Source organism: Anser cygnoides, chromosome 5 (assembly GCF_040182565.1).
Source record: "Anser cygnoides isolate HZ-2024a breed goose chromosome 5, Taihu_goose_T2T_genome, whole genome shotgun sequence".
NCBI classification, from domain to species: Eukaryota; Metazoa; Chordata; class Aves; order Anseriformes; family Anatidae; genus Anser; species Anser cygnoides.
This window is the reverse complement of record NC_089877.1, coordinates 65,695,343-65,709,829: the sequence shown is the minus strand read 5'-3', so window position 1 is coordinate 65,709,829 and position 14,487 is coordinate 65,695,343. Positions and strand designations below refer to the sequence as shown.

At 45.4% G+C, this 14,487-nt stretch overlaps 1 protein-coding gene across 1 annotated transcript in view; it reads left to right on the top strand.

Annotated features, from left to right (window-relative positions):
• Positions 1 to 13,305, top strand: part of FANCM (FA complementation group M) — a 57,868-nt gene extending 44,563 nt beyond the window's left edge. The window contains exons 12-20 of the mRNA XM_066998784.1: positions 1,861 to 1,937; positions 2,045 to 2,113; positions 2,666 to 2,803; positions 6,247 to 6,403; positions 7,366 to 7,472; positions 9,049 to 9,615; positions 10,335 to 10,728; positions 12,316 to 12,607; positions 13,046 to 13,305. Of these exons, the coding sequence (XP_066854885.1) occupies positions 1,861 to 1,937; positions 2,045 to 2,113; positions 2,666 to 2,803; positions 6,247 to 6,403; positions 7,366 to 7,472; positions 9,049 to 9,615; positions 10,335 to 10,728; positions 12,316 to 12,607; positions 13,046 to 13,193 (1,949 nt within the window). The 3' untranslated portion in view covers positions 13,194 to 13,305. The remainder of the gene's footprint in view (positions 1 to 1,860; positions 1,938 to 2,044; positions 2,114 to 2,665; positions 2,804 to 6,246; positions 6,404 to 7,365; positions 7,473 to 9,048; positions 9,616 to 10,334; positions 10,729 to 12,315; positions 12,608 to 13,045) is intronic.
• The last annotated feature ends 1,182 nt before the right edge of the window (positions 13,306 to 14,487 follow it).

Genomic DNA, 14,487 nt, shown 5'->3' with positions numbered 1-14,487 from the left:
GTGCTTAACATTTTCTGGTTATAACTTCTGCACAGACCTGGATTGTCTTGAAAACATCAGCTGTTTGTAGGATCTATTCTATTTTTATTTGGAAATTTCAGCATCATAGAATTATTAAGGTTGGAAGAGACCTCCAAGATCATCTGGTCCAACCATCACCCTACCACCAATGTCACCACTAACCCATGTCCCTAAGCACCACGTCCAACCTTTCCTTGAGCACCCCCATGGATGGTGACGCCACCACCTCCCTGGGCAACCCGTCCCAACGCCTGACTGCTCTTTCTGAGAAGAAATGTCTCCTCATTTCCCACCTGAACCTCCCCTGGCACAGCTTGAGGCCATTCCCTCTAGTCCTATCACTAGTTACCTGTGAGAAGAGGCCGACCCCCAGCTCCCCACACCTTCCTTTCAGGTAGTTGCAGAGAGCGATAAGGTCTGCCCTGAGCCTCCTCTTCTCCAGACCAAACACCCCCAGGTCCCTCAGCTGCTCCTCACAGGACTTGTGCTCCAGGCCCTTCACCAGCTTCGTAGCCCTTCTCTGGACACGCTCCAGGGCCTTGATGTCCTTCTTGTAGTGAGGGGCCCAAAGCTGAACACAGCACTCAAGGTGCGGCCTCACCAGAGCAGAGTACAGGGGGACGATCACCTCCCTGGCCCTGCTGGCTGCACTATTCCTGACACAACCAGGATGCCGTTGGCCTCCTTGGCCACCTGGGCACACTGCCGGCCCGTGTTCAGGCGAGCATCAACCAGCACCCCCAGATCCTTTTCCCCTGCACAGCTTTCCAGCCACTCTGCCCCAAGCCTGTAGCACTGCATGGGGTTGTTGTGGCCAAAGTGCAGGACCCAGCACTGAGCCATGTTGAACCTCATCCCATTGTCCTCTGCCCATCGACCCGTCCTGTCCAGGTCCCTCTGCAGGGCCTCCCTACCCTCTGGTAGATCAACACTTCCCCCCAGCTTGGTGTCACCTGAAAACTTACTGAGGGTGCACCCAATCCCCTTGTCCAAGTCATCAATAAAGATATCAAAGAGGATGGGCCCCAACACCGACCCCTGGGGAACACCACTGGTGACCGGTCACCAGCTGGATCTCACCCCGTTCACCAGCACTACACTGTAACTGCATTTGTTGGCCGAGGAGCGAAGGCGGGCCAAGTGCCTGGAAGGTGCTATGCTCACCTCTGTACCACCAGCACCGCACTGATACCACCAACACTGCACTACGCCCTTCCGTCTCCCTTTCTGTCCTTTTCTGTTTTAGGAACAGTATATTATTAAAAAATGTATTTTTCATAATTTCTTGTCAGTCAATCCACGTCATTCTCCACTCATATGTCACTTATAGATCACATTGGCTCCCGTTGTCATATATTCATACGTTATATTTCAGCAAAGGCAGTCCTTTGGAAAAACAGAAAAGGCTGCAGTTGTTTGAAAAACTGAATTAAGAAGAGGAGTTTTTGATGAGTTCTGGTTTTGTTTCAGGCATCCAAAGGCGTATGTGTTACAAAATGTTTCCAGAAGTGTAACACTTACTCAAATTTTAAGGGCTTCTCCATTTTTCATTCTTCATTTTTCATTTTTCACCTCTCTTTTTCTGTATCTGTACTGCCTGGGGTAATCATTTCCGCTCAGAGAACCTCCAGGAAAGTAGGATTTATTGTACATCTCAACTGGAGATTATTTATTTTGATTAACAAGGCTAAAGAGAGCAATATTTGCCACAAAAATCAATAAGTAATCTCCTTTGTAGGTACTTTTATAAGAGAGAGAGGTTTTGATTGTTCAGTTATAGCAATATTGTACTGTGAACAATACACATCCTTGTGAATGTTGCTTATTATTTTTCTGTAGGAACCAGCAGTGAAAGTGAAGAAGAGATTGTTTTCCAGAGGAAAAACAGAAAAAAAAATGTTTTGAAGTCTCCTGATGTGAGTCTTAATAGAGAAAATAAAAGACAAGAGAAGCAAAAAAGCAAGAAAGTCAAACATCAAACCAAAAATCCTCTTTGTATGTATTCTTATTTCTGTTTACATAGGTTACGAATGATAGTGATTTTGAATCACCGATTCATGCCATCAGAAAACGTCGACACCCGCTTAACATGGTTAGTAAGAGCTTTGGTAATGAAGAAGGAAAATAACATGAACTTGTTTATGGAGGATATTTTTAAACATTCACTCTTTTTTCAGGTGGTAGGCAAGTGTTCGTATTAAAAATACTTTATGCCATCTGACCAAAGACGTATTAGAACGTAATTTTTTTTCTTCCTTCAGTTTATCCCCAAGATATCCTAAGATGTGTTTGTAGGTGTTGTTTGAGACTGAATTATTGCTATAGGGAAGAGAGCAGAGCCACTGTCTTTGTGAAAGGCAGTAAAATAACCTTTCTTCCTCAAAGCTTTGAATCAAAAAATGTTCACGCCACATTTAGCCTGATTTTTCTTCCCAATAATGTGTTTTTCTGTTCTTTTCTGAAGAGGTGCAATTCTGGACTTTGATAAAATGCTTAGCTGTATTCCATCATTTTGCCATATCAAATCAATCACAAAAATTGGGTGTTACTTAAGAAAAAAACAGATGTTGAAGGATGACTGTGTAATTATAATGTTGCTTGCTTTAGCCTTATTTATTGAAGAGTTTGTGAAATGTTCCTCTAGTCAGATGTGTCCAGTGATGACAGCTTGGATTTTCACAAGAACTCAAGTAGGACCACAAATAGCAGCTCAGCAGCACATAACAAGAAACAGCAAAGAAGTGCAAAACGTCAAAAGGTCAAGAGTGATTTTACATGCAAGGTATGGAATTTCACATCTCTCTTAATACTTTGAAGCTTACACGTGCAGCAGTTTGAACTGAAGTTGTAATGTATTATGTATGTACATATATAAGTGTACATGTTTGCAACACAACAAAATCTAGTTCAGAAAAGGCATAGAATCATAGAGTGGTTTGGGTTAGAAGGATCCTTAAAGACCATGTAGTTCCACCTCCCTGCTATGGGCAGGGGTGCTACCCACTAGATCAGGTTGCCCAGGGACTCGTCCAGCCTGGCCTTGAACACCTCCAAAAATGCTTGTTTGGACATGAGCAGCACCAAACTGAACTAAAAGAGACAGAGGGAGAATTAGTGAGAGTCTATTTTGTGTTCAAACTGCAAGAATGAACAAAATGTTTCCTAACTTGTCTGCATTTAAATTATTAAAAAAATATGAAAATTACAACAATGGTTTCACAACCAAAAGGCAAAAGTAGACTGTGTTGGAGACATTCATTCTAGAGCTTGTGTGTTTATATATTTTACAGCCTTACATAGGATCTCATGGTACAACTATTTTGTGGTAGGTATGCAGTGGAGCAGTTATTTTTAAGTCATTGTTTAGGTCATAGCTATTTCATACAGGTTTGTTGCAGACTTAAGGGATGAAATCTTGAAACACTGGCTAATGATTTTAATTCTCACATCCATTACGTGACCTTCAGAGTAGTCTGCAGGTCCCTGTGTAATAATGTTCTGAAACAAAATAAGATTTTACGTTACAAGTAAGGAGATACTCAAAGATTAGGCATCCTAGCTCAGGCACTTTTCCAGAACTTACGCTGTTAGGGCTTTATATCATATGAATATATCACCTGCTCTAATGGTTTCAGTTTTGAACGTCCTAAGACAGCAATACTCCCCCTACCCCAAAGCTTAAGTATTAAGTTGGTATTTTACCCTTTAATCTGTCGCTGCATTGGGAACTTGTGGACAAGATGCCGGGCCACTATCATACATTCATATTAAGTTGAAAAGCTCTTAAATATGCATAGATATGTTTCCACAACTACAGTAATGTGGACTCCAGGGCACATTATGTTGCATATTTTTAATATTAGAATTAGAATTAAAAGTAGAATAGTTCAGTTGGAAGGGACCTACAAAGATCAAGTCCACCTGCCTGACCTCCTCAGGGCTGACGCGAAGTTAAAGCATGTTAATGAGGGCATTGTCCAGATGCCTTCTGAACACTGACAGCCCTGGGGTATCAGCCACCTCTCCAGAAAGCCTATTCCAGGGTTTGACCACTCTCATGGTAAAGAAATTTTTCATAATATCTAGTCTGAAATTCCCCTGTTGCAGCTTTGTTTTAAAGATAACCCTCAGCATGGAGTCTTTCCTGTAGTATCAGTACTTTATATTTTGGAATGAAAAAGAGTTAGGGAGATTAACAATCTGTTTCTCTATTTTATTTAAATGTTTTCTTGACGTGAGATCAAAAGGTTCATGAAAAGAGAGTATGTTACCTGTAGACTTAAGAAATTCTACTCTGCCTTCACCTATTATCTTACATAAACATTCATAGTGATGAACGTGTCAGATTTCCAGATTCACAGAAGATCCAGGACATCACAGTCACTGTGATCAGTCCACCCCCAGTTAGCTGTTCTGTCGCAGCTGCAGATAACGGAGCTGTAAGTGCAGCAGTGATCTGCAATTAACTGAGATTGTGGGAAGTCCAGGGTGACCCAAATAGCCAGCTGGCACTGAACAAGAGTCAATAGGCAATCGAAAAACCTGATAACTATTCGTTTCCTAAGTGTGACAAGACTCCTGGCTATTAGTTTCTGGTGTCATAGTGCTATTTGTGCTGCAGGGTTTGTCTTCTGCATAGTCTTCCACCAGTAAGAAGGATTAAGACTAATTGGCAGTAGCACTGAGAGGTCTTTCCTGTAAGCGGGTGACCTCCAATGCATTTTATAATAATCAAAACTCTTCTAGAAAAGGAACTGTTAATAATACCTGTCAGTCAGGCTTACTACTTGTTGTAAAGAAGTAAGTTAAAAGCAAGGACTTGAAAAAAAAATCCGAGAGATCTCTTATCGTAGCACATCTGTGTGCTAAAACAAAACGTACAGTATTCATTCAAAATATTCTGAAGGCAAACAATCATTCTTCTGGGGAAAATGAGATACATACTGATTTTTTTCCAGGTTTTATGATAGCAGTTTTAGCTGAAATTTTAAGAGAAAAAGTGAGCTTAAAAAAAGCATCTCTGACAAAACATTGCTCTGGATAGTTTCCTTGTTCTCTACATTCTTCTCAATGTTTTGTTGCCTGTTACTATGGAACACAGCATCTACATTTATGGCACGCCTCCTATACTGAAGTTCAAGAGTGAAGTGCCTCATCATCCATGAAACAGCATTTTTTCAAGGATGAGTTTCACTGTCTAACAAATTTACCAAACTATTAATCTTAAATCAGAAAAGTTCAAAGCAGCATGAAGTCTGCATCTGAAGTTTCCAACAGTCTTTAGTTCAGAGTAATCCGGCACTTCTAAATCAAAACAGCTTTTTGTGAAGAACTCCTAGCTGATAGGAGTGAAACAGGATTTATAAGTTACAAATCACCTGATGGTGTTGGGTAGCTTAGTTCTGCCTGTGCCACTAGGTCGGTGCTAACAGCGTTACAGTGTGAGTACCTCTGGCACCACTTGGGGATGGAGTCCAGCTTCACCAGCGGTGGTGGTGGGACAGATCTTTGTGTGCTGGCATGTAGTTCCCTAAACATCGTGCTCTGTACATCACCTTCCCACGTGATGGATTCTTACTTCAGACAGCAGCTTAGTATCAGTGATCACAGAACCACAGGCTAGTTTGGGTTGGCAGGGACCTCACAGCCCATCTAATCCCAGCCCCTGCCATGGGCAGGGCCCCCTGCCCCCAGCCCAGGCTGCCCCCAGCCCCATCCAGCCTGGCCTTGGGCACCCCCAGGGATGGGGCAGCCACAGCTCCTGGGCAGCCTGCGCCAGGGCCTCATCACCCTCTGAGGGAAGAATTTCTTCCTAATATCTAATCTAAATCAACCATTTTTTAGTGTAAAGCCATTCCCCCTTGCCCTGTCACCACAGCCCCTGACCCAGAGTCCCTCTCCAGGTTTCCTGCAGCCCCTTCAGGCACTGGCAGGCCGCTGTGAGGTCTCCCCGGAGCCTTCCCCTCTCCAGGCCGAACGCCCCCAGCTCCCTCAGCCTGTAGCAGAGGGGCTCCAGCCCTCTGAGCATCCTCGTGGCCTCCTCTGGACTTGATCTAGCATGTCCATGTCCTTCTTGTGCTGGGAGCCCCAGAGTTGATCTGAGCAGCTGGTGTCCTGAATGCGTGAACTGATTTAATCAGAGTTTTCATACGTAACATTAGTTAATTATGACATTAATTAATGAGTCTAGCTAAAATTCATTTGGATGTTTTTTTCCTTTTTTAGAATGCAGCAAGACAGTTTTTAGATGAAGAAGCTGAGCTGTCCCAGCAAGATGCAGATTGTGTTTCATCTGATGAGAGTGACGATACAGAGAACGAGCTGAACTCGTCACTTCGTCAGTTCCTGAATGATGATGCAGAGGTCACGCAAGTGTTAAATGGTGAGGGATGAAAGGTTTTTTGATTTTAAGATAAGGTGCTGTATAGCAAGCGGTGTGTGATAGGCACAGCCATTCAGTCAGTTGCTCTGTGTCAGCCAATTAGTAGTAATCTCCTCAGCTCGAGTAAATCAGGTGCTTTCCATCTGTTGTACCTCTTCTATTTGTATTCCCCTGGTTTTCTTATGTAGTAAATCTTCACTGGAGTCTCTGCAGTGCAATAGCTTTGCACAAGCTGGAATGAATTCTCTGAGGACCATGGAGGCCAGCGTTCTCCTCTGACTACAAATCAGCCAACCCCTCATACACCAATATGACTGAAGGGAAACAGAATTTTCCATTTCACTTAGAAATTTCTGAAGCTTTCAGGTCTTTTCATACAAAGAGACCTAAAATTTGATGTGAAATATCAATATGAATTTTAAAGATAAATTACAGTGCTGACACTGACAGAGCTAAGAAGGTAAAGCTCTTTTTTGGCCAAGATTTTCTTATTCCTGTGCTTATAAGCCTTGATTTTCCTGGGATATTTGCATGGTGGAATCATCTTAATACCATTTAAGAGATTCCCAGGTGTTGCTGAGGATTTTCCTTCTCCGTGGAAAGTCTGAAATCCCCACACCTGTCTCATACAGATTCTGAAATCAGTTATGTCTGTTTTGGGAAAGACTTGCCACGTGGATAACAAATTGATTTGAGTTTGCTGTGGCTACCATAGCCATTCTCCCTGCTATGAGCAGCCAGAGCTCTGCCTGCTGAGAAACCCTTTATGTGTCGGCTCTTCCTAATTGCAAGCTGGGTAGAGTTACTCCTTTTCTTTGCGATATTCAGAGGTGTATAGAGATGTCAAATTTGGAAGACTGTAAAGGAATTGCTCATGGAAAACATGATTTAATAATAATGAAAGATAAATGTATCCTTAATAATACTGTATTCTCTCATTCTATTTTCTTTTTTTAATTCAGACTCTGAGATGAGAGGAGTTTACCTGAAATCTGTGCATAGTCCAGCTCTTGGGAATAGATTCAAAATGGTTCATCGTGACTTCAACAGCACGGCGATCTTCTCACAGGTATGAAACGAAATGATGGCTGTCCTTGTGAAATTCCGTTTGTGCATGACAGTAAAGCACGCTACTTTATTCTCTCATAGATGTTTCCAAACTTGTATTTTGGGAGCGTACGAGGTGTCTGGCAATGCACGTGCACTAAGATTTCAGCCAGGCCAAGTAGCATGCTCTGTTCTCTCAGCTGTGCTTCTTGCTGCTACTGAGCTCTCTCTGCTGGGGTGCCTCTTGCTGTCGGACATCCTCGGTGCTACTGGAGTCTGAGCCTTCACGTGGTCCCCGGACACCAAGTTGTGCCGCTGCCCCATGGGGTAACTGCTGAGCAGGAATGACTCCAGAGCAGGTCTTTACCTAAGCTCTTGCCCTCTGGCGTACACTACCATTTATGCACCAATTCTCTGTATTCATAGAAGTGCCAGTGAAACGTTGCTGGATTATCATAACGACTTCTTTCAAACTGTGAACTCATTCTGGCTGCTCCCGGCTTAGTTTAGTTTCTTTCACAGTTGGCTGTGTTCACCCTCCGTGTGAACACTGCACAGCACTCAGATAAGATATTTCCTACAAGATCTGTCTTTTTGGTTCTGTTTTACTCTGCATTCTTCATGCATTGCACAACACAAATAGTTTGTACAGTATTTTTTAATTATTTAGCCTTTAATTTTTCTTCTACTTCATAGAGACCAAATAAATCAATGAACTGGAAAAACAGAATCTCAGGATGGTTCCTTATCATTATCACCCCACTGTCTCGAGTTTTCTTTCTGTATCCTATATTCCTGTTTTTATAGTGCCTTCAGCTCAATAAAATAGAGGTCTCTATTTGATGAAAAGGATAAATTACTTTGTTGTTAATGCACAAATTCAACTTGTGCACACTGATTATTTGCAAGCAGGTAAGAACACATGCAATCCAATTTCCAAGCAGCGTGGCCTTATTATGTCAGTTTTGTTGTTTCTTCTGAGACAGGGTGTTGCTGAAAACAAGAAGCTTGAACTTACATTTCATTTTAAAAGTCATAAAGGCACCACCATAAAGGGCTTCTGTCAGCAAGTCTTGTGTGTATGCTGCAGAGTTCATGTTATCTAGGTGGTACTATAATTGGTTTGCCGAATCTGCCTGTTTTTCGTTCATGACTGCAACATGTCCTGAGTGTGCAGGCATGGCGTTTCAGAGTCTTTCAACCCTGTGCAGAGAGACACCCGAAGATCTTCCTGTCTGTAATACAAACCTCTTTGGTAGGATTATCAGCTAGCAAGTCTTGCTTCTATTGTGATATTACAATTAATATTCCTTTTACAAGCTTTCGAGTGATAAACCATTGGCCTGATTGAAATCTCAGTGTGTGTACTGCCAGACACGTGAGTATGGAGGGCCCCAGAGCCAGGCCCTCCAAGGAAGTAGCTCAGGAACTGCAGAGCGTCTTCAGCTGGGCAGGGTTGGTGAGGTGTAAGAAGCTCGGGGTCCTGCAGTGCCTATGCATGGGATGGGCTGGATAAATAAGAATCATCTGCTGAGAGGAAGAGCAAAGTCATTACATTGTTTCTGAACTTACTGGATTTGGTTTTTTTCCCCCCACAGATTCCTGAGCAAGATGAGACTTACGCAGAAGATAGTTTCTGTGTTGGAGAGGAGGAAGAGGAAACTTGCAGAAAAAGTGAATCCAGTGAGGAGGAAGTGTGCGTTAATTTTGATCTCTTAAACAATGAGAGTTTTACTAGTGGAAGACAACAATACCTCACTCGCTGTAGGAAAAAATTAAACCTGGCCAAAAAGGAACAGAACTGCTCTGTCCCAGGGCAAAAGAAGAAGCCATCCCGGATCATTGTTCTCAGTGATTCCAGCGGGGAAGAAACAAGTGTCAGTAGTGAAAAGCCCGTGAAAACAGATTGTTTCAGGACAGAACAGGAAAATGCTGAGTTACCCAAGTCATTGCCTTCAGTCTCTTCTGTGCAGCATAAAAATGTCACCGGGGAAAATAGTGTTCATCAGCCTGTGGAGAAAAAGAGTGAGATACTGCTAGGCTTGAAGGCTTCGGTATCTGAAATGCTGGATTTTCAGCCAGGACGTGAAGTCAGGACCAGGCGCCCCTCACCAGCTGCTGCCAGTTCTGATTCAGGGAAGGAGGATCTCCAGGCTCCCGCTGAGGTGGGTGGTGGTTCACAGCAAGGACCTTCCTCTCACCTCACCTTTTGCTCAAGAGTCTGACGTGGGGGGAACCTGTCCTGCTGTAGTGTTATTTTGAGGGCTGTCAGCAACAGAACAGCAAGAGTGAGCGCGCTCCTGGTGATGAAGGGGTAGCTCTGTTCCACTCGTCCTGCTTTACATTATCTCCCTCTGGTATTGAGAGCTTTTGTACCCACAGGTAACTTGGAGGGGGTCTTAGCAGTCGATAAATAAAAATTGGGCATTAGATGCTGTCCTGAGTCTGATGATCATGAAGGAACATGGAGCTATTTCAAATAGCAGTTATAAAATACTGTTCTCTGTCCTAAATTAAGACAGTCTGAGGTTGGATTCCCAGCCTCTTGTGCTTTCCTGCCTGACTTCTGTCATCTATGTTATTTGTCTTTTGTTCAATTTGTGCTAGTGAAGGCCGCGTGCTTTTGTCACACAAACTTCTAAATATTTCAAGGCTTAACTAATTGGGGAGATTTTCTTTGTGGAGGATTAAAGTCTGAAATTATTTATGTTTTGCAACATCAAAACATACATTTTTTAAAGATTTTATTCATTGGATTTTTCAAAAATCCATGGTACAAAGTGTATCTGTTAAGCATCAGTGTTGGGAAGTGTATCTTTTAGGGGCATGACATTCTTTGGCCTTGCGCTTCTGCACAATCTCAGAAATACTGTGTGATTTTCAGCATTTACAGGCGGAGAATTCCTTGAAGAATACCTGCAAGAACACTTCAGTTACATCTTGTTCTGCTTCCACAAAACCCTCCTCAGCCGCGGGTCTGTTTCCACATGACGCTCTGGAGAAAAAAGCTTCGCTGTGCATTCTGGTGGACAGCCGTGAGATCTCCTCTGGAGCAGATGTCATTTCTTCCTTGAAGGCCGTTCACGGGGTGAAGGTGCAGGTTTGCTCCCTGAGCAGCAGCGATTACATCGTGAGCAACCGCATGGCAGTGGAAAGGAAATTTCAGTCAGAATTGCTGAACTCTGTCAACAGGAATAAAGTCGCCCAGCGGATCCAGCGCTTGCAGAACATGTTTGAGAGGATTTGTGTGATTGTGGAGAAGGACAGGGTTAAAGCAGGTAGGTGTTCCCAGGGAGGGTCGTGGCAGGGGGCACGCTGCTCTCTGTCCAAGGCGTCCATGGCCACTCTGGCTTTGTGTATAACACAGGACCGAAATTAGATTGAAAACCTTGTTTTTAGCCTCTGTAGGAGTATTATATTAATGAGGTCACAAGCTGAACGTTACAATTTGTTTTGCTTTTGAGCAGTTAATATAGGCAGAGATGCAGAACTGAATCCATAGGGATACATTACTTACTAATTACTGAAACAGGGAAAAGCTTATTAACTCAAACGTTAATAACTGACCTTAATAACGTGCAAAAAAAACCAACAACCTCAAGACAGATTTCTATGAAGCAAGTGAGAAGAGCAGAATAAAGGAACCAGCATAATCTTATGTACGCTTGGCAATAAAATAACGGAGGAATCAAGAAAAAATACTTTTTGTAGCAGTAACTTAGTGAGTGGTGTCTGTAAGTTGTAGAGAAGTTCTCCCATTGTAGAACCAGCGAGAGCAGTGGCTGGCCTGAACGCACCACGCTCAGTGTTAAATCTGCCTTGAAATGTAAGGATTGAAAGCTGCAATAGCTGCTGCTGGACTAAGCAGAAGATAAGCAGCTGAACGGAATCGGTTTCTAGAAAAAGACAAGAGAGCACTTCTACAAAGAGTTACTTCAGAGCTGTTCCCTCTGTCACAGAGCGCGGTGTCGAGTCTCAAAGACGCCTTTCTAATCCTTCCTGACCTGACCGAACGCTCATGGAAAATTCAAGACTTACTTCTTTAATTAGTCTCTACAGTTTGATGAGCAGTTTGTTCTACACGTAAGATCCAAATTAGGCAGCCAAAGGATTTTACTATCGCTGTCTATTCCCGGTGCCATTTATAAAAGTTGTGAGTTCTTGCACCTGCCGCACAGATGATGAAAGTACTGCTCACAGCTTCGATTAAATTACAGGTGTGCCAGGAGGTAAAACGTCAGGACTGAAATGGAACTGCTGCAGATGGAGCTTTGGTTTTGTGACAGAAATTAAGTTATTGATAGTTCAGATATGAAAGCAATGATAGAATTGGACACTGAAATTGCTGGTCCTCAGGGAGGGTGTTTGTGTGCGGTGGCTGTAGATAAGTGGATTGTGACTGGGCTGCCTTTTTCCACCACTGCTGCCATTCATTTTCATCATTTTTCTCCAGTTTTTCTCATTACACTGTTTCTAGAATGCTGCTCATTTCTTACCCGACAGAGTTCAAGTTCTTTCTTTTGTAGCTTTACAAAACCTCTTCTGCTTTTTTTGGCCTGTCCTGCTCATCACACGTCATGTATGTGTTCCTCTCAGTCCTCTGGCCCAAGGATCTCTGTATCTAACTTACATTTTCACTGTTAGTTCCTAAACTCTGCCTCTCAGATAACCAGGTAAACCCTGCTCCCACAACTCCTCCAACCTCCTTTCCTTGAGAAGTTTTCCATCACCCTGTTTTTTTGTGAATTCTCAAAGCAGGGGTTCTTTGAACTGATTTCCTTTGTAAATGGTTCATGTCGCTTTTTCGCACAGTGATTTAGGACTTACAGACAACTCAGTGAGATTTATCTTTTTTGTGACTGCAGGAGAAACATCGAGGTTTTTCCAGAGGACGCAGTACTATGATGGCGTGCTCTCAGCCCTGGTCCAGGCTGGGGTCCGAATTCTTTTTAGCTCTTGCCAGGAGGAAACTGCCAGTCTGCTGAAAGACCTGGCTCTGGTGGAGCAACGAAAAAATGCCGCTATCAGCGTGCCAGTGGAAGTGGAGGGTCGCAGACAGGAACTGCTCAACTTCTACTTGAGCATTCCCAACATCAGCTATTTGGCTGCTCTCAACCTGTGCCACCACTTTGGCTCTGTGAAGAAGATGATCAACAGGTAACAGCAAAAATGCGTGGCAAGTTCGAGGCCTGCCTTTCCCTTCAGTCCTGTGCCTCGTCCCAGCCCTCGTGCTGGGCCGGGCGAGCCTCCCTGCACCGCACTCCCAGAGCTCCCCCGGAGCCGTCCTGTCTCCGCATCAGCCCTGCCCTGCTCTTGCTGCACTTCTGTCTCTCCAAGCTGAGCGCACTGGGGCTACGACACAGGCTCTGCTTCCTCTGTCCCTCCTACCCCCATTTCCTTTCCCGGTTTCCCTGCAGCAGTCCTGGGGCTTGCTGGGGTCTCCTGGGATCCTTCAGAAACCCAGGAAGGGCCCCAGCAGCGGTCCTGGCTTTCCTGCTGCAGCGCTCACGCCAGACACACCTCACCCACTGGCAGTTTCCCCACCTGGCGTGGGAAGAGCTGCCGGTGAGGTGCCCTCGCTGTGCTGTCTTACAGCTCCCCGCTGGACATCGCCGCTGGCGCCCAGGTCAGCCGGCAGAAGGCAGAGGAGATCTTCCGCTACCTGCACCACGGGTTTGACGTGCAGATGCTGCCCGAGAACCTCTGCGCCAGGGGGAAAAGCCACGCGCCTGCCAGGAGCTGAGGAGTGAGAAACGGGGCTTCTGAGAGCCTCAGGCTGTTTTATTTCAATTGCACTTTACTGAGTTTTTGAGTCACTGTAAATATGTAAATAAATCCTCACAGACGTGCCGGGGCTTTTGGCATACGAGGCCCGCTTCTGTTTCTGTGTGCCTTAACGCAAGGCTCCGTCCTTGCTGGGCCCCTCCCCGGGCCTCCTGCCCAGCGGCCACGGCTGCAGCGGTGCCAGGAGGCAGCACAGGGTGCGGGCAGAGCAAGGCCAGTGGCTCTGGGGCAGGGCTGGTTTTTGTTTGCTGCTCATGATCGTAACAAAACTCCTTTTAAAATAATTGCAGCTTTTCGGCTTAGGCAGGCAGGCGTCAGAGGGGAAGGAGCCCACCTGCGGTTACCTTCCATTCACTGGAAGACTGGTGCCTAGAAGGAAACTGGCACTTAAGGCATGCCTCAGTCTGCTGCTGGGTTCTGCTTTGCCCAGAGCGCCGAGGACCTTACTGGGTTTGAAACTGAGCCAGACAAGCCTAGGGCAGTAAGCGCGTGCACCTGGTTTCAGGTGGCCTTGCAGCTACCACTGCCTTTTCAGCTCTCCTGGCCCTGCCTTGCAGCTGCTGCCGCCTCCTCGCCTCCTGCCCCCGGGGCGGCTGCAGCAGGAAGGGCACAAGCAGCCGCCCGATGGGCACAAGCAGCCGCCCGCTCACCCTGCGGAGCTCCCGCGTTCAGCCTCCTGCACAGGCCGTGCAGCACACGCAGCCTGCTGCTGCCACGCCGTGGCTGCTTGGAAACAGCCTTTTTGTAATCCTTCCCGTTCCCTTCTGGAGCCATCCTCGTTTGCATTCACGACGAAGCCTGCAGGGAATCAAGGGGCTTCTTTAATAGCAGTAAGTCCGCTTGCTTAATACGTTCTGGGCTGTGTGGGGCTGGAATAGCGGGGCAGTGTCTGTGCAGAGAAAGGGGCCGGCTGGCAGCCAGCGGTGCCTAGCTGGGAAAAAAACACCCAACCCCCCCCCACCCTTCGAGGCCCAGCTAGGCAAAGCAAGGCTGCTTACAGGTGAGGCAGCGTGCACGCGTGGTGTTGCTTTGGAGGGCCAAAGAGGAGGTGGGCCAAGGCTAAACGCCTCAGCACAGAGCTGGCATCACCCTCCTTTGCCTTTGAAGCCAGGCGACGCAGGGGACCTGGCCACACGTACTAGAAGGTCCTGCAACTGCTCTAGGCTGAAAAGGGGTAAGGTAAGCTGCAGCCCCTTAGCCTTGCTTCCTTTTACAGAGCTTCCTTCCTCTCCAGGTTGTCTTTTTTTGTTTGT